General features: G+C 47.4%; 1 protein-coding gene across 13 annotated transcripts in view; it reads right to left on the bottom strand.

The window, feature by feature from the left end:
* The window catches only part of FNIP2 (folliculin interacting protein 2), a 218,059-nt gene that overhangs the window by 126,350 nt on the left and 71,775 nt on the right, over nucleotides 1-19,934 (bottom strand). For all 13 annotated transcript variants that reach the window (XM_067035451.1, XM_059066811.2, XM_067035449.1 and 10 more), the window contains 3 exons: nucleotides 13,323-13,452; nucleotides 2,399-2,600; nucleotides 2,013-2,101 (listed from right to left, as the gene is read on the bottom strand). In XM_067035451.1, coding sequence (XP_066891552.1) covers nucleotides 2,013-2,101; nucleotides 2,399-2,600; nucleotides 13,323-13,452 — 421 coding nt within the window. The remainder of the gene's footprint in view (nucleotides 1-2,012; nucleotides 2,102-2,398; nucleotides 2,601-13,322; nucleotides 13,453-19,934) is intronic.

The following is a 19,934-nucleotide window of genomic DNA, read 5'->3' as shown; positions in this document are numbered from 1 at the left end:
AGGACACGATTCACAGGCCAAATCTGACTTTTTTTTTAATAAATAAAGTTTTATTGGCACACGGCCATGCTCAATCATCTCCCCATTATCTGTCGCTGTGTTTGCACAACAGCAAAGCTGAGCAGCCGTGGGGCACAGACCCTCTGCAGGAAAGGTATGCTAACCACTGATATAAAATAGTCATCCTTAAAAAAATGTATTTGCACGATGCCTTGTGTCAGAATTTATGCCAATTTTCATAGGAAAAAAATAAAGGAAGAAAGAATGAACATGCTAGACTGAAAATGTGACCAGAGGGAACTCAAGTCTCCCAATTTCTGGTTAGTGCTTTCGTTCTTTGAACCAAAGCACCCTATTCACTTTAGATGAAAAAAGAACATAAACAAATGGCTCTTCTTCACCATATTATATACTAGATTGTTACATGGGCTAATAGAATCAAATCCTTAGAACTGTTAGCTGTTAGGGAAAGTGACGAGTCTGGCCGTGTCACCTTACGGCTTAGGAGACTGGAGGTGTAAAGGAGTTCCTTGCGGGAGACACACACACACTGAATGACAAGGTCCGGATGAGCGTGCCTGGTGCCGGGGACTCTGATCCAGGCCGCGTGGCTCGTGGCGGTCCTTCCAGCAAGCGCACCAACGAGCCTAGGATCTCCACTGGCACCTCTGCGTCTAGGAGACACCCCCTCTTACCGGATGGAGGTACACAAGGCATATTCTGACCTGAGTTTCCGGCCGTGTGCATCAAAGAGCCGGGACACACAGGATCCTGCCCTGGCACAAGGCAGAGCACCTGCTAAGCAGCCAGCAGTGACAAGTGACAGCTATGTGGACCTGGGCTTCAATTACTGACGCCAAGGTTTCCAAACTCTAACACGTGGTCCTGTCGCTGTTCCTGGAGCAGCAGGTCGCTGAGGTAAGGATGAGACCCGTCTGTCCACAGTGAGGCAGGTCCTGTCCTTTCAGATTCCGGACCTTCTATTAAATGAGTGTTCAGACCCTCCAGCACAAGCCAGCCTCGAGCCTGACCACAGCCCGCCCGGCGCTGCCCACACAAACCATAGAAGGTTCGCTAGTCACCACACTGCCATCGAGACACACAGCTTCACACTATTTCTCAAATGTGCGACTTGGGTCTGAATGATCCCTAGATAAGGACTAACGTGCTACTTGAGTACTTTACACATAACCCAGAGCTCAGCTAAGGCTGGGTGGGGATTTTGCTCCAAGCAGCATTAGAGTTCACCAGCCTCTACCTTAAGCATCACAAAAACATTCTAACATTCTAAGAATCGTAAACATTTTTATCCCTGGGCTACAGAGGAACGGTTGGACTCTTAATTAGCTCGTGACGGCTCTGAAGTGCGATTCCATTCCGCACCCAGAAACTGGCCCTAAGCAGCGCTGCAACAGCCCCGCTCAGCATGGTGACCGTGGCTCCCAGCTACAGCCCAGACACGAGGGGCAAGACCTCCAGAAAACCGGTCTCCAGGGTACAAAGATCAACAGTTAGGAACGGACAGTGAGGACACACTAGGGTGAGCATACAATTTAATGTCCTGACCAGGACACCCGCGGGAGGACACCGGGTGCACACAGGGCTGTCCTGGCAAACTGGAGTGTAACCTCCGTGACGCGCATACTCTCCCCACTTACGCTGTGGACAAGCACCTCAACCTCCAGTTTCCCCATCTGTAAAATGGGCTAAGAGTGCGGACTCTCAGGGCTTTCGGGAGATGACACGAGACGTGTGAATGTTAGTTTCCTCCATTCACTCTGTTAGGCACAGTCACGTCGGGGACTGTCCACCTGGCAGTCGTGGGGATTACTCAGTGCTGGTGGCTGAAACCTTGTGCTCCCCTGGGCCTTAGCTTCAAAGGAAGGAGCTGCTACAATGACTGATAACCGCCAGCCCCCCACATTCCCGAGTCGCGGTCTCCACGCATCCCACATCCACGGCCGCTGCTCACCAATTTTCCCTGTTGGCTTTGCCAAACCTTGCCAGTTTACCTGAACTCCCCCAGAGCTTCCATCAGACGGCTGACATAAAACTGGACACGGAGACTTGACTCCGCTATCTTCCTGCAGGAGATCATGGCCTTCGGCGGAAAGAAAAGAAGCCACATTACGCGGAGAAGAAATTCCTTCGTAACCATCTACTGGGCTTTATTAATAAGAGACGACGTTAGAGCCCACACTCAAGCTCGTGATGACCGCAGTCGTCGGGGCAGTAATTCCCTTTCCCAAAGCAGGCAGGATCCGGTACCTGGCATCAGTGTGTCTAGGGAACTCCCTGCCGCTGCTGCGGCCGGTCTACATGCCCTGGGAGAGTGATCCGGTACAGAGACCCCTCAACCCTTGCAGCCCCCTGTGACAACGGACTGCATTCTCAGTACCTTTTCAATTGCACTCTTCAGCCTGTTCATGTGAGACTCAAACAGGGGGAAATGAGAAAAAAAGAAGTCCTGGAAGTTCCTCTGGGCTTCCTCCTTCTCGCACAGGGAAAAGATGAGGCTTATGGCGATCTTCTTCCTCCGAACTATGGCCGGGTTGGAACTGCAGGTTTCCTCGGCCAAGCTGAACGTCTCATCCGTTGACCTGGAAGGAGAAGGGGTTTCAGGAGTCACCCTGCATCGGTGAACCACACCGCAGACAAACCGTAAAGCCAGGGTGACACCCTGACGGCCGATCCGGGCACGCGGTCCTAACGCAGAGTGTGTCTGTTGCCAGGTCGTCCTCCTGCATCAGACTCCGTCGTGAAAATGAAAACCTCCGCTTGACACTCAGTGTTAGCCTAACACAAAAAGAAACTTAAGTGAGAACTGAAAGTGATTTCAAACGTCCTCTTGTTAGATTCTTAGTCCTTTTCCCTTGGACTACGTCACATGAGATCGGCCGCATTTAGGAAGGGGTGTGAAGCATCTGTTGGCTCAAAACACAGGCCCTTTGTTTCGGCTGATAGGTGCCGATGGATAAGAACGTCTGGGGAGAGATGGTCCTCTGTGGTATTCTGTGTGACCCGGGCATCACGTTTGGACATTTATTAGGAGCTGAGGCTTCCTTTCCCAAGGGTATTAAAACCATTAGATGACGTTACTCCTATAAATGCTGGGATTAAGCCATGTGGGTGAGGACGCTCCCTGGGAAAAACCCCAAAAGCAGGAAGACCCACCTCTCTTTTGCTACAGTCAGATCCTCGACCGACTTAAGATGCTTTGCAGAGACTCTGCTTCTAGGGTAAGAGAAGCCAATAAACTCTGAATACGTATTCAATTTGTCATAAGGTGTAGGCCTCACAAATACGGCCAATCCATGTCTCTACTTTAACTAGTCTGAAAATCCAGCATGTGACCACATAGCTGCTAACGGCAAGAGTGAAAGAAATTTTTTTAATTAGTTTTTTTTTTCTACAAAGACACCAAAGCAAAGGACATCACTGCAAATGAAAGCGCCCAGCCTGGCCCATGGCAGGCGTGCAGGGAGCCTTCTCTTTCTCACGGGCTCCACCTTTCAGCCTTGTCTGTCACCAAGCTTGGGACACCACCTCCTTTACTACAAACTACACCCTAACGGTCACGTCTGCTCATGGGGCTTGAGGCAGCCAGCCTCCTTCTTGGTCTTTAACTTGTTCTGTAGTGGTCTGCTCACAGCCTGTAATGTGCCCGTGATTTCCAACATACCCACGTCTTAAAAACATACACACGTCAGAAGTTTTATGGTCAGGAAAGCTATCTTATTTTTAAAGGAAAGGAGAAGACATCTTGCTCTAACCTCAGAGGGATAGGTCATTGTTTTACTCGACTTTAAGCAAGATCCCGGAGACTTAGGTGTGGCTGGTAAATCAGTAAAAGCCCTCGCCGACAGACATGGCGCGGGAAGGACACGGTTTGCAGATGCTCTTGTAAATGCTGCCCGTTAAAATAAACCAACAATTGCTTTCTCTGAGAAATCCCTAGATCCTAATCATCTGCTTGTCAGAAAGAAATTCTCCAGGCGCTCTTACCATTTTACTTAATTTCAAACAATGCCCCCTCTTCTTTTCCAGAGTACTCGTCCTATAACTTTGTTTTTCTGCACCAGTTTACTCCTATTCTGTAGAGGAAATTCTGAGCTTATGTTACACCAATTCTTTCTTACAACCCTTTCTTCTTCGTTATCTCCTATTTCCCCCCCTTTTGCAAAAGTAAAATGACTACACCAGTCCACTCATCCTTGGCCAATGTGGTCCTTAATAATCCGATTGCAGTGACCACTGAGCCCTCTGCAGATGTGTGTCAGCTTCAGCGCCACCCTAGAAACAGTAACCAACGGCACCCAGCACAGCGGACGGTGCCGTCTGCTGAATTTCTGAAAAACACACGCAACTTTGATAGCGTGCGTGGCTCTTACTCGCTTCCCTGTGTCTCTCTGCTGAATTCTAGAGCGACTGAGCTTCACCCCCTCTGTCGTCTCGGATCAGCCACGCAAACGGGTAAATCAGGTCATGCGGTATTTGTAAATATACTGTTCAGATCAATCTACAATGAAAGCATGTTTCAGATGTCCTAAAAAATGTAAGTATGCACACAAATACTTCATCCTAGCTTCACCCTCAAGGCAACGGGTAAGATACACAGACCGTTCCGCACATGTGCCAACTGGGGCAGAGTTCCTAAGCAGCTTGCTTCAGAACAGAAAGCTTTTCGGTGACCACGCCGGAGTCAGAGCCCAGGGGTTCTGTCTGCTAGCCCTGGCTCGTTGCTCGGACACTGGGAATGACCGGGGGCTCTGGCGCCACGTCTGATCCATCCACTGGGGGGACGGGCTGGGAGCGATCGCACCAGCTGACAGGCCTTCAAGTCAAGGGAAGACCACGCTACACACTGGATTTTTCAAATAGAATTTTGTTGACACATGAAAGAGCGTTTACATACATTGTAAATACTTCAAGATCCTAAATAAAGCAAAACCTGTGACTAATTACATCTCAGTGACCTGTAATGGGCCTCAGGACTGCTCAGCCTGACTGGTTATGTCAGCCCTGAATGTAGGCGGACTCTGTGGGTTATGTTGGAACGTATGAAATCACCATTTCTGCAGGTCAAGGAACCTCTCATCAGCGACTCTCTGGTTATTCATCTTACAATTCCGGGCCAAAGCCTTTCTGGGACGTCATACCTGCTTCTTTAGGGTTTTACCAGTTGCACTAAGGGGGGAATCCGCAGCTTCTCTCCATGGACAGCACCCCTGCGCCAGCGGGTAAACTGTCCCCCGGCCGACTCCCCCCACCCGCCGGTCGCCACAGCTCCCCACGTGCCACGGGGGTCAGCGAGCAACCAACCCTAAGACTGTGAAGATCCTCCCCGGCCGCTCTGCACTCTCAGGAACCAGGTCTCTGAGTGCTGTGACTTCCTCTCGAAGCCGGAGGCAGTCGCATCCCCGGTACCCAGTGTTCTCCGGTCCCGCGTCAGAAACGAATCCCCGCCCACACCCCTGCCACGACGGAGAGACGGGCGGCGACCCCGGTAATCGAAGGGTCTTTGCGGGCTCACTGACTGACGCTGAGCGCCCGCGGCTCTTCCGTCTTGGGCGTTAGGCAAGGGCGAGTCCAGGACCACCGGCTCACAGCCTGCACCCCCTGCCTCGCGGGGCTGCTCTCAGGAGGGCCCAGGCTCGCGGGGACGTTCTCCGGGTGCTACCTTGATTCTTAACCGTGTCACCTTTAACTTGCGCTCTGGAAGTGCAGTCTGATGGGGTGCTGACGCCAGGCGGCCGAGTGCACGGCGGGGGGTCGGAAGCTCGGAGACTGGCCTGCGGTCAGGCACACGTACCCACGAGTCCAGAACCAAGGCGGTGCCGCGAGGCCCCAAGGCTGGGCCCTGGGCCCAGATGGGCGGCGGTGGCGGCAGAAGGCACGGCCATGGGAGGGGGGAAGGGCTGGGGCAAGGCCCGGACCAAGGCATTTTTTTTTGGTACGCGGGCCTCTCACCGCTGCGGCCTCTCCCGTTGCGGAGCACAGGCTCCGGACGCGCAGGCGCAGCGGCCACGGCTCACGGGCCCAGCCGCTCCGCGGCACGTGGGATCCTCCCGGACCGGGGCACGAACCCGCGTCCCCCGCATCGGCAGGCGGACTCTCAACCACTGCGCCACCAGGGAAGCCCTCTTTCTTTTTTTAACATCTTTATTGCAGTCTAATTGCTTTACAATGCTGCTGTATAACAAAGTGAATCAGCTGTACGCATACATACATCCCCATATCTCCTCCCTCTTGCGTCTCCCTCCCTCCCACCCTTCCTACCCCACCCCTCTAGGTGGTCACAAAGCACCGAGCTGATCTCCCTGTGCTATGCGGCTGCTTCCCACTAGCTATCTATTTTACATTGGGTAGTGTGTATATGTCCACGCCACTCTCTCACTTCGTCCCAGCCTACCCTTCCCCCTCCCCGTGTCCTCAAGCCCATTCTCTACGTCTGCGTCTTTCTTCCTGTCCTGCCCCCAGGTTCTTCAGAACATTTTTTTAAAAAAGATTCCATATATATGTGTTAGCATACGGTATTTGTTTTTCTCTTTCTGACTTACTTCACTCTGTATGACAGACACTAGGTTCATCCACCTCGCTACAAATAACTCAATTTCATTTCTTTTTATGGCTGAGTAATATTCCATTGTATATATGTGCCACATCTTCTTTATCTATTCATCTGTCCATGGACACTTAGGATGGTTCTATGTCCTGGCTATTGTAAATATTGTAGCAATGTACACTGTTGTACATGTCTCTTTTTGAATGATGGTTTTCTCCGGGTATATGCCCAGTAGTGGGATTGCTGGGTCATATGGTAGTTCTATTTTTAGCTTTTTGAGGAAACTCCATACTGTTCCCCATAGTGGCTGTATCAATTTACATTCCCACCAACAGTGCAAGAGGGTTCCCTTTTCTCCACACCCCCTCCAGCATTTATTTGTAGATTTTTTGGTGATGGCCATAGTGACTGGTGTGAGGTGATACCTCATTGTAGTTTTGATTTGCATTTCTCTAATGATTAGTGACGTTGAGCATCCTTTCATGTTTGTTGGCAATCTGTATGTCTTCTTTGGAGAAATGTCTATTTAGGTCTTCTGCCCATTTTTTGATTGGGTTGTTTGTTTTTTTGATATTTAGCTGCATGAGTTGCTTGTATATTTTGAAGATTAATCCTTTGTCAGTTGCTTCATTTGCAAATATTTTCTCCCATCCTGAGGGTTGTCTTTTCGTTTATGATTTCCTTTGTTGTGCAAAAGCTTTTAAGTTTCAATAGGTCCCATTTGTTTATTTTTGTTTTTATTACCATTTCTCTAGGAGGTGGGTCAAAAAGGATCTTGCTGTGATTTATGTCATATGGCGTTCTGCTTATGTTTTCCTCTAAGAGTTTTATAGTGTCTGGCCTTACATTTAGGTCTTTAATCCATTTTGAGTTTATTTTTGTGTACGGTTTTAGGGAGTGTTCTAATTTCATTCTTTTACGTGTAGTTGTCCAGTTTTCCCAGCACGACTTATTGAAGAGGCTGTCTTTTTCCATTGTATATTCTTGCCCCCTTTATCAAAGATAAGGTGACCATATGTGCTCGGGTTTACCTCTGGGCTTTCTATCCTGTTCCATTGATCTATATTTCTGTTTTTGTGCCAATACCATACTGTCTTGATTCCTGTAGCTTTGTAGTATAGTCTGAAGTCAGGGAGTCTGATTCTTCCAGCTCCGTTTTTCTTCCTCATGATTGCTTTGGCTCTTTGGGGTCTTTTGTCTTTCCATACATATTGTGAAATTTTTTGCTCTAGTTCTGTGAAAAATGCCATTGGTAGTTTGATAGGGATTGCACTGAATCTGTAGATTGCTTTGGGTAGTAGAGTCATTTTCACAATGTTGATTTTTCTAATCCAAGAGCAAGGTATATCTCTCCATCTGCTTGTATCATCTTTAATTTCTTTCATTAGTGTCTTATAGTTTTCTGCATACAGGTCTTTTGTCTCCTTAGGTAGGTTTATTCCTAAGTATTTTATTCTTTTTGTTGCAGTAGTAAATGGGAGTGTTTCCTTAATTTCTCTTTCATATTTTTCATCATTAGTGTATAGGAATGCCAGAGATTTCTGTGCATTAATTTTGTATCCTGCTACTTTACCAAATTCATTGATTAGCTCTAGTAGTTTTCTGGTAGCTTCTTTAGGATTCTCTATGTATAGTATCATGTCATCTGCAAACAGTGACAGTTTTACTTCTTCTCTTCTGATTTGGATTCCTTTTATTTCTTTTTCTTCTCTGATTGCTGTGGCTAAAACTTCCAAAACTATGTTGAATAAGAGTGGTGAGAGTGGGCAACCTTGTCTTGTTCCTGATCTTAGTGGAAATGGCTTCAGTTTTTCACCATTGAGAATGATGTTGGCTGTGGGTTTGTCATATATGGCCTTTATTATGTTGAGGAAAGTTCCCTCTATGCCCACTTTCTGGAGAATTTTTGTCATAAATGGGTGTTGAATTTTGTCAAAAGCTTTCTCTGCATCTATTGAGATGATCATGTGGTTTTTCTCCTTCAGTTTGTTGATATGGTATATCACATTGACTGACTTGCATATATTGAAGGATCCTTGCATTCCTGGGATAAACACCACTTGACCATGGTGTATGATCCTTTTAATGTGATGTTGGATTCTGTTTGCTAGTATTTTGTTGAGGATTTTTGCATGTATGTTCATCAGTGATATTGGTGTGTAATTTTCTTTTTTTGTAGTATCCTTGTCTGGTTTTGGTATCAGGGTGATGGTGGCCTCATAGAATGAATTTGGGAGTGTTCCCTCCTCTGCTATGTTTTGGAAGAGTTTGAGAAGGATTGGTGTTAGCTCTTCTGTAAATGTTTGATAGAATTCGCCTGTGAAGCCATCTGGTCCTGAGCTTTTGTCTGTTGGAAGATTTTTAATCACAGTTTCAATTTCAGTGCTTGTGACTGGACTGTTCATATTTTTTATTTCTTCTTGGTTCAGTCCTGGAAAGTTGTACTTTTCTAAGCATTTGTCCATTTCTTCCAGGTTGTCCATTTTACTGGCATATAGTTGCTTGTAGTAATTAATCTCTCATGATCCTTTGCATTTCTGCAGTGTCAGTTGTTACTTCTCCTTTTTCATTTCTAATTTCACTTCTAGTTCTGTTGACTTGAGTCTTCTCCCTTTTATTCTTGATGAGTCTGGCTAATGGTTTATCAATTTTGTTTATCTTCTCAAAGAACCAGCTTTTAGTTTTATTGATCTTTGCTATCATTTCCTTCATTTCTTTTTCATTTATTTCTGACCTGATCTGTATGATGTCCTTCCTTCTGGTAACTTTGGGGTTTTTGTTCTTCTTTCTCTAATTGCTTTAGGTGTAATGTTAGATTGAGATTTTTCTTGTTTCTTGAGGTAGGATTGTATTGCTATAAACTTCCCTTTTAGAACTGCTTTTGCTGCATCCCATAGGTTTTGGATCGTCGTGTTTTCATTGTCATTTGTCTTAGGTATTTTCTGATTTCCTCTTTGATTTCTTCAGTGATCTCTTGGTTATTTAGTAATGTATTGTTTAGCCTCCATGTGTTTGTGTTTTTTACGTTTTTTTCCCCCTGTATTTGATTTCTAATCTCATAGCATTGTGGTTGGAAAAGATGCTTGATACGATTTCGATTTTCTTAAGTTTACCAAGGCTTGATTTGTGACCCAAGATATGATCTATCCTGGAGAATGTTCCATGAGCACTTGAGAAGAAAGTGTATTCTGCTGTTTTTGGATGGAATGTCCTATAAATATCAGTTAAGTCCCCATCTTGTTTAATGTATCATTTAAAGCTTGTGTTTCCTTATTTATTTTCATTTTGGATGATCTGTCCATTGGTGAAATTGCGGTGATAAAGTCTCCTACTATGATTGTGTTACTGTCGATTTCCCCTTTTATGGCTGTTAGCTTTTGCCTTATGTACAGAGGTGCTCCTATGTTGGAAGCATAAATATTTATAACTGTTATATCTTCTTCTTGGATTGATCCCTTGATCATTATGTAGTGTCCTTCTTTGTCTCTTGTAATACTCTTTGTTTTAAAGTCTATTTTGTCTGAGATGAGAATTGCTACTCCAGCTTTCTTTTGATTTCCATTTGCATGGAATATTTTTTTCCATCCCCTCACTTTCGGTCTGCATGTGTCCCTAGGTCTGAAGTGGGTCTCTTGTAGACAGCATGTATACAGGTCTTGTTTTTATATCCATTCAGCCAGTGTTTTGGTTGGAGCACTTAATCCATTTACATTTAAGGTAGTTATCGGTGTGTATGTTCCTGTTACCATTTTCTTAATTGCTTTGGGTTGGTTTCTATAGTTCTTTTCCTTGTCTTGTGTTTCCTGCCTAGAGAAGTTCCTTTAGCATTTGTTGTAAAGCTGGTTTAGTGGTGCTGAATTCTCTTAGCTTTTGCTTGTCTGTAAAGGTTTTAATTTCTCCGTCAAATCTGAGTGAGACCCTTGCTGGGTAGAGCAATCTTGGTTGTAGGTTTTTCCCTTTCCTCACTTTAAGTATGTCCTGCCACTCCCTTCTGGCTTGCAGAGTTTCTGCTGAAAGATCAGCTGTTAACATTATGGGGATTCCCTTGTGTGTTATTTGTTGTTTCTCCCTTGCTGCTTTTAATATGTTTTCTTTGTATTTAATTTTTGATAGTTTGATTAATATGTGTCTTGGCATGTTTCTCCTTGGATTTATCCTGTATGGGACTCTCTGTGCTTCCTGGACTTGATTATTTCCTTTCCCATATTAGGGATGTTTTCAACTATAATCTCTTCAAATATTTTCTAAGTCCCTTTCTTTTTCTCTTCTTCTTCTGGGACCCCTATGATTAGAATTTTGGGGCGTTTAATGTTGTCACAGACGTCTCTGAGACTGTCCTCAATTCTTCTCATCATCTTTTTTCTTTTTTCTGCTCTGCGGTAGTTATTTCCAACATTTTATCTTCCAGGTCCCTTATCAGTTCTTCTGCCTCAGTTATTCTGCTATTGATTCCTTCTAGAGAATTTTAAATTTCATTTATTGTGTTGTTCATCATTGTCTGTTTGCTCTTTAGTTCTTCTAGGTCCTTGTAAAACGTTTCTTGCATTTTCTCCATTCTATTTCCAAGATTTTGGGTCATCTTTACTATCATTACGTCTGAATTCTTTTTTAGGTAGACTGCCTATTTCCTCTTCATTTGTTTGGGCTGGTGGGTTTTTACCTTGCTGTTTCAGCTGCTGTGTGTTTCTCTGTCTTCTCATTTTGCTTCACTTACTGTGTTTGGGGTCTCCTTTTTGCAGGCTGCAGGTTCGTAGTTTCTGTACTTTTGGTGTCTGTCCCCAGTGGGTAAGTTTGGTTCAGTGGGTTGTGTAGGCTTCCTGGTGGAGGGGACTGGTGCCTGTGTTCTGGTGGATGAGGCTGGATCTGTGTTTTTGCTGGGCAGGACCGCATCTGGTGGTGTGTTTTGGGGTGTCTGTGAACTTAGTATGATTTTAGGCAGCCTCTGTGCTAATGGATGGGGCTGTGTTCCTGTCTTGCTAGTTGTTTGGCATAGGGTGTCCAGCACTGGAGCTTGCCGGTCGTTGAGTGGAGCTGTGTGTTAGCATTGAGATGGAGATCTCTGGGAGAGCTCTCACCCATTGACATTACATGGAGCTGGGAGGTCTCTGGTCATCCAATGTCCTGCACTCAGCTCTCCCACCTCAGAGGTTCAGGCCTGACACCCAGCCAGAACACCAAGACCCTGTCAGCCCCACAGCTGGCTAGTGTTGGGGGAGTCTCCTGCAGAGGTGGGGGGTGGCTGTGGCTCACTGCGGGGACAAGGACTCTGGCAACAAAAGTTCTGGGAAGTACTCCTTGGTGTGAGCCCTCTCAGAGTCCACCATTAGCCCCATGAAAGAGCCTGTAGCCTCCAGTGCTGGATCACCTCAGGCCAAACAACCCAAAATTTATATGTTTAAGGTTTGTTACAAATTTATCTCAATGTTGTTATAACCTATAAAGCTCCAGTAACAGCTGCAATGTGCACAAAGAGCTTTCCCAAAATAAAAAAGTCATCAAAAATTATTTGTCAGCTTGAATTTGCCAGGAGTGACTAATGCTGCTTTCATGTATGTCGACTGACGTACACATTTTGATGACCTAAACAAATGAATGTGCAGAAAAGTGAGCCAGGAAAACCTTATGATGAATGAAGATAGTGTGTGTGATGTATTACTATTAATTCTATTATATAAAATTATTATACCAAAACATTTTAGTAATTTATAACTTTGTGATAATAGTCACATATCACTATTATTTCTATTATATTTTGTAAGTAAAATATTTTTAATGGAAAAGCCTTACATTCATTTTATAGATTATTCTGAAAATGCCTGAAACCCTGGAACATAATGTTTCTTTAAAAACAAACAAACAAAAGTAACATGTGATGTTAATTTGGGGAGAAGGGGGCCAGCAGCCTGATGGCCTGCACATGCCTTGGCTCCCGTTTCTCAGCCTGTGCTTTCAGGTCCCCCCCTTCACAAAGGCTGCCCAAACCCCAAGACCTCCCGTAAGCCTGCGTCCCTCCACCGAGCTGCACACCCCCATGCTTCTCTGAGCGTTTAGCACACTTAGCTCCTTCACACCACTGTTTATGTGAGCATCGTCTCTGTGAGCTCCTGAAGTGCAGGCCTGCAGCCGACTCTTTACCCCTTCACAGAGCCGACACATGCCGACCTCTATTCACTTACTAAGGCAACCAACTGTCATGTGGGGTTTTAATAGGTACAACCTATCTTAATTCCCTTTTAAGTTTTTGGGTTGTAGGAAGAGGAGGTGGGAAGGTACTGATGTAACATCATCATAAGCCAAAAACGTGAGTTTTGCAACATAACTAAACTTTAGATCTGAAAACTAACTGAAACGAAGGCAGAGAATATCTCGATGCTGTCTCTATTCATAATCAGACTGCTGACTGTTTAAGAATTTGTTTCACCAAAAATAAACCATCCTTGAGTTCATATATTTTCCGACCACACTGGTGTCACCGTAAGCTAAGGAAAGATTTATTCCAGCCTTCTAACTTACAAAGGCTACACCTGGAAGGGACCCAGTGCAAAGAGAGCACACACTCACTTTAAATCAATGCCAAATCTACCGAGGTAGTCCCAGTGTCGTTCCCGGAACCTCTCACCTGTGAACTTCCAGGCTGAGCTGAAGCCGAGCGGAAAGCTCCAGCCCATTTGTGCCGCCGGCAGGTGAGGGCAGTGTCCGCCAGCATCCCCGGCCCGCCCGCCCCAGTGCCCTGCACAGCCAGGGGCACCCAGCTCACCTCCTGGGAATTATGCCGTTTTCCAAGCTCGTGGTCTGGCTCCGAAGCCAGCGGCGCTGGTAACTGCTGGAGGAGGACGTGGAGGAGCTCGGAGACGGGAAGGGTGTGATCAAAAGGCTGCTCAGGGAGGCTGCGGGAAGAAGATTGGGAAGTTGAGAGCTGGGCTCCAGGAGCCCACGTGCGCCTACGTGAAGAATATCCATACAAGCCCGGGGCCTAACGGTTCAGGTTCTCTCGGCCACAGCCAGCAGAGTGAGCCGCTCTAAGGCTGCGGTACAGCCAAGAAAACACCCTTTAAAACGAACAGCGCTCGCCGACACGGCAAGGGCATCGGCGACCAGGCACCAGCCCCACGTTCCACATGTAAACAGACATTACTCATCCAACCAGAGGGCAGCCTGCAGATTTTGGATACAATGAAAAGTCCACGGAAGTACAGCTACTGCTGCCCGGGAACCGGTGCCGCACACGGAGCCGACTTGTGCGCCTGTCCCCCCTTGACGGCTTCGTCCCCCTGTATTTCGAGGTGAAATCCAGGCAGAGGGGTACCTGCCCCGCAAAGCACTCTCTCCTGCCGCCATCTCCAGATACACGGCACCACCGGCTCCCGCCCTCACCACTCCCTTGGCTCTGCAGGAGGCACATCTGGTCCTAGATGTGTTTTCTGCTTGGATGACTCGGCTGCCCTCAGCCTCGCGGCTGCCTCCTGCTCCATCACAGTGCGTCCCTAGGTGTGGCCGACACACAGCCCCACCAGTCCCCGTCAGGGCAGGCAAAGGGCTTCTTTCAAACCCCGGCTGCTTGGAGGAGCTCTGTGGGTTTGGAAGAACAGAGGAAGGAAACAGATGTTTTCCCCTTTACCCCCCAGGGTTAAGGAATCAGGACACTGAAATGTTACTCAGTCGGGGGCAGAGGGGAGTGGAATGTGCCAGTCAGCTGGCTGATGTTTTCACTGGCGGATCACAGGGCACCGGGCTGACTTCAGCAAGTGCAGTATACCATGCTCATGGACACCCCTTGGAAGGCGGCTTCTCCACGTGAACTGTCGTACTTTTATTCATACTTTTACAGGCAGATGGAAGTAAGCCGAGTCCCCGACATGAGTTCCGAAATCCTTGACTTGCCTGGCTGCGAGTCAGGTGTCTACAACATGCCAGGTGCTGTTCAGCGCACAGGGATACCACACAGAGCTGAACAGCTGTGAGGCCAGGGAACCCCCAGCCACAAGGTGAGATGCTAACAATTCAGGCTTCCTTTTGTCCACCGCAAAGGTGCTGTGAGCATCCACAAGATGCTTTTCTTCTGGTCCAGTCAACATGCACCGGAAATGTGTCCAGGAGACCTTATGCATCTGTGATTCCTTGCACCCAGGACAGCAACGGACAATTAATAAATGTTGGCTGAGCATACAGCATTTCCGCACCGAAGTGTTACCAGGTGAGGCTGGCTTGGTTTCAGCCTTGAGGCTGGACTTAAACCTCCAAAATCAAATCCTGGTTTCAAATATCAACGAGTCGGTAATTTTACTGAGAATTTTGAAGGGAGATAGAAGAGAGTTTTTCCTCAGTTACACAATACTACTTAATAAAAATAAAAATCCTAATTAGACATGTCTGCCTCACCCCCAAGTTTTCAAAATCCCTTAGAAGACCAGAAGATCCTCACCCCCTAGTCCCAAATCTTCAGGGTCCGCTGTCTCTCTCCCGGTCTTATGCTGGGCACATCAGCTCCTTCTTGGCAGGTGGAGGACAGAGGTGAGGTGCAATGCTTGTATTATAAGTACTTTTATTTTTCCCGATCACAGAGGCAAGATGGAGATGACCTTGAGAACCACTTTCTTCTGCAAGTCGTATTGCTGCGTGATTCAGTTTCGTAAGCCAGGTAAGACGCAGGCTCTTGTTCAGACCCCAGCTCTCTGCCACTCACCGGCTGGGACACTTAGGCAGTCCACTTAACCTGTCAGCCTTCTCATCCGTGAAATGGGGGGCAAAGAAGGACCACACCGCAGTACTTTTTTTTTTGTGGTACGCGGGCCTCTCACTGTTGTGGCCTCTCCCATTGCGGAGCGCAGGCTCCGGACGCGCAGGCTCAGCGGCCACGGCTCACGGGCCCAGCCGCTCCGCGGCACGTGGGATCCTCCCGGACCGGGGCATGAACCCGTGTCCCCTGCATCGGCAGGCGGATTCCCAACCACTGCGCCACCAGGGAAGCCCCCGCAGTACTTTTTGTGAGAGCTGCAAACTGCTAGTGAGCTACGAATTCTTTAGCGGATCAAAACTGGTATTTTAAAAAAGGAGCAGAAAAGAAAATAGAGTCGGTTGCAGCATTAACATTAATTGATGACACTTTTGTTTGTTATATATAAAGATGTTTGTTACTGGGTCATGATGTGGAATGCGTTAGCATGGGTTGCAGACAAAAGAAAACTCTGAAAACCACTGACCTATTTCATATGGTTCCTGTGAGGATTAAACAAATCAATACGTGTGAAGCACTTACCCCAGCACCCCATACAGTAAATGTTAGCTACCCACTCTCTCTGATAATTCTTGGAAAAGGTGGACTAGGTAAGACATTTCAGAGTACTGAGAGGTTATTAATTCTGATTAACTATGAAAAGAACCAAGAACTTGTAATAGCGACAGGAAAAAGGCAAAAAATTAAAATAACAAAAACTCGAGGATGTTCCCTTTATCCCTACTATAAAATGCTGAATAATAATTTTTACGAAATATAAGCTAAAGGACTGGCTTAGTGCTCTCCAGCATTTCCTCAAAAATATTTTAATATCAGGTAGTAAGGTTTCAATGTAAAAGTACTGTGGTATATGTCGTCAATCAGATATTCTAGGAAACAATACAGCTACAACTCTCAAATGCAAGAAGAGGCCTAATTTTGGCTCGTAACCTATTGCCATTTTCACGAGAAAAGGGTGGATTCAATCACCACTTAGTGCGTGTGACAGGGCTGGGCCGTGATCTTCAAGGCAGTGCAACAGGGAGTGGTGCTGGGGCCCTGGTGTACGTCACCATCTCCGGGGCTGCGTGAAGCGTGCCCAGCTGTTTCCCTACCTTTGCTAAGGGGACTGGTACCTCCAGGACACCGAAGAGCTTCTGCATGAGAGTTACATGGGGTGGGTCTCAGCTTCGTGAACCAGGTAGAGAAATTCTCCAGTTGGTGCCACAGTTGTAAAATGTGCGACTTTCAGTTAAATTATACCTAGGCTCAGTTTCAGCTTTGAAAGTGCTATGTCTAACACTCCTTAATATTTTTAGCATCACTTTTCTTTTTAGAATAATTTTACAATTAGAACAAATGTTAATGCGTACAGACTGCAAAGACTTTTGGAGTTTTGTGCGTTAATAAGAATATAATTTGAGCTTTCATCCCCACCCTCCTGACTGAGGAGGCTCTTCAGCAAGCATCTATTTATTCCTGCAGAAATTAGCGGTGAGAAAGAATAAGTCTAAAGGCTTAAAAATGCTGATTGCTGGCTCTTCTTGGCCCACGTCATTCAAGTTCAAGATAAATGTTTAAGTTTCTCTGGAAATACGTTTGCTGTTTGGAGAGTTTGCTAGAAACACCGTACTGATGATTTGACTACAGGATTTGGATTTGAACAAAAAATGCCCTGAAACTCTTAAATCAAACCCATTCCCTCAACACACATTTTCTGAGCACCTAATGAGAGCCTGGCACCACCTAGGCCTGGGGCAGAAAGTTACAGCATAGAGAAACTCTCTGCCTTTAAGAAGCTCACACTCGTGGAATAAGTAAACAAGATGATTTCAGATGGTGATAAGTTCATATGATTTTCTTTAAGCAACTAGGGCAAAGGTTTACTCTCTAATCAGCAGTCAGAGAACACCCCTGTGAAAATGGGACGTTTCCGCTAAGAGTAAAATGCCAGCAAGAAGGAGCCATGGAAAGCACATCCCAGGTGTTCCCTATGAAAATAACTAGATAATCTCAGTAAATCTTTAAAAGAATCTATGTGTACTCCTCCTTGTACATATGGGGGACATATCCCCCCGCCTCACTCAAATATCCATTGAGCATCTCCTATGCACCAGGCAGGATTCCCGCTGCTGGGGATGGAGCAGTCAGCGTGGTACAATAGGTGGGTCTGTGCCCTCGGGGGGCTTCTAGGGGAGAAGAAGAAACAAACAAAAATCCCCAAGGAATTACCAGGTAACCACAGAGTGTGGTGAGTCCCAAGGAGCAAGCTTGACACTGGAAAGGAAGTGCAAAAGTCAAGCGCTCAGAAGCTGCTCTAATTCCTTCAACGGGAAGAATTCTGAGATTGGCCTGTTTGTGTATCTGGAAACACTGCCGCCAAAATGAAAACAGGCAAATGTGACCAGGCCCCTATTCCTGCCCCAGCTCACCTTGCACACTCCCCTCACGACGTGCAGCCTTCCTGTGTTCCTGGTACACAACGGTCTTTCTGTGCCCTGCACACACACACCTGCAAAGCCTGCTCCCACCCTGCGTCTCTGCCCCAGCGGCCCCTGGGCCTGAGATGCTCTTTGCTCTGGCTTCACCAAGCCGGCTATCAGGGGCACTCAAGTCAGCTGAAATCTCGGCTTCCGGGAGAGGCCTTCCTTGAGCACCCTGGTGGTGATGAGTGCCTGCCTACATTTTATAGTCTTTCTCTGTGTCTCCTTTATTGAACATAATTCCATGTCTAGTTGATCACTGATCTATCCCCACATCTGACAAAAACGTCTGGCACATAAGATGCTTAAGAAATGTTGCCGTATGAAGAATGAGCAAATGATTACGTGAAGGACAGTGATGCCTGTCTCGATCGGCAAGCAGGGCAGAAACAAAGCATCAGAACACAAATTTCTAGAGAGAGTTCAAAGCCTGAATTTATTACAAAGTGTCCTGGGCTCCCCTGGTGGCGCAGTGGTTGAGAGTCTGCCTGCCGATGCAGGGGACGCGGGTTCGTGCCCCGGTCCGGGAAGATCCCACGTGCCGCGGAGCGGCTGGGCCCGTGAGCCGTGGCCGCTGCGCCTGCGCGTCCGGAGCCTGTGCTCCGCAACGGGAGAGGCCACAGCAGAGAGAGGCCCGCGTACCGCAAAAAAAAAGTGTCCTATGGTCAAAGCTGTATGCAGAGCATTTGGATTTTCTCTCCCCCCGACCGCCCATTAAAGAAAATCTTTCTTCTGTTTGTTGGTGATGGTGATGGTGATGGTGATGGTGAAGGTGATGGTGGTGGTGGTGAAGGTGGTGATGGTGGTGGTGGAGGTGATGGCGCCCCTCTCCAGAACCAGGGGGATGGAGACCCCCACGCTGGCCCACCCCGAGCACCACATCCCAGGGCCCTCTCTGTCCCTTCTCTCACAGGCGGCCTCACTCTGTGGGTCGTGAATCTCCCTTTGCCCCCGCTCCCCGTGTGTGTGCGTGTGCGTGCGTGTGTGCGTGTGCGCGTGTGTGCGTGTGCCATTTGTCTTCACACCCAAACGGCACAGTGGCCAAAACTCGGGTCCTGTCTGAACACCATGACGACGTGTGCTCTTGTCCTGAAGGCTGGCCGTAAAGCACTTAATAAACGTGTCTGAACATACGAGCTAGACGTTCTCCTAACACTGATGGTCTTACTGCTTTCCAGGGCACAGAGAATGAAGACATTACCTTCCTGCCCGTGACCTGAGTGTGCCGCTGGGGAAGGGAGCCAGCAGCTGGATGGAGGTGCTGGCTGACCCGGCTGGGAGGCGGGTCCCGACCCCAGCTGCCTGGACCTTCCTCTCCCCCTCGCCGCGACTGCCAGCTTGCAGCTTCTGCCCCGCCCGTGTCCTCTTTCTCAACTCCGCTGACTGCTCATGGCCGGAGCACTTGCGGGCACTGCTGACCGAGACACTGTCTCAACACCCGTCTCCCCAGGCGCCTCCTGCCCCCCCTGTATGGTGCACGCCCACTCGTCGTCCTGTTAGAAACTGGAGAGTCACCCTCTGTCCCCGCCGCCATGCCCTGTGTCCCATTCGTCCCCGAGCCCCGCCACGACCTCCTTCCGGCACGGCTGAAGCCCATCCCCCCTCTCTCCCGAGACCTCACTGGAACATTGCTAAGAGCAGCCACTCAAATAACCTAGTTGTGAATTTATCAGTGAATTTATCTATCAGTGAATTTATCTTTCTGATTCATATATGCACAGAGGACACATTCACAGTCTCCAGAAAAGAATGAGAATGCACTCCCTCCATCCCTGTCCCGGGGGGACCTCTTCCAGACACATTCTATGAACATGCTTTTCTATCTTTGTATGTGGAGAGAGATCTTGTATATGCCCTTTTTCTCTTGAAACATAAATGACCGATTACTGCAAGTCACTGCTGACCAACTTTTCTTTTTCACTTAGAAATATATCTAAGAGAACTGTTCTATTTCGAGGCCTGCTAGGCTGCCGTGCCCTTCCAGCCACCGCGTGGGGCTGCTCTGTGGGGCGAACGTGACTTAAGCAGGCCCTGGATGAACATCTAGGTCACCTCCAATGTTCTGCTAGTGACAGCAGCTCATCGTGTTTCCTACTCCTAGTTTTCACCCTCCACAAAGACACTAGAAAATGGTTCTCAGACTCGCTATAAGTCAAGTCTATGAAGATGAACA

This window comes from Kogia breviceps, chromosome 6 (assembly GCF_026419965.1).
Source record: "Kogia breviceps isolate mKogBre1 chromosome 6, mKogBre1 haplotype 1, whole genome shotgun sequence".
NCBI lineage: Eukaryota > Metazoa > Chordata > Mammalia > Artiodactyla > Physeteridae > Kogia > Kogia breviceps.
Note: the sequence above shows the minus strand (reverse complement) of the source record. Positions and strands in the feature narration are given on the sequence as shown.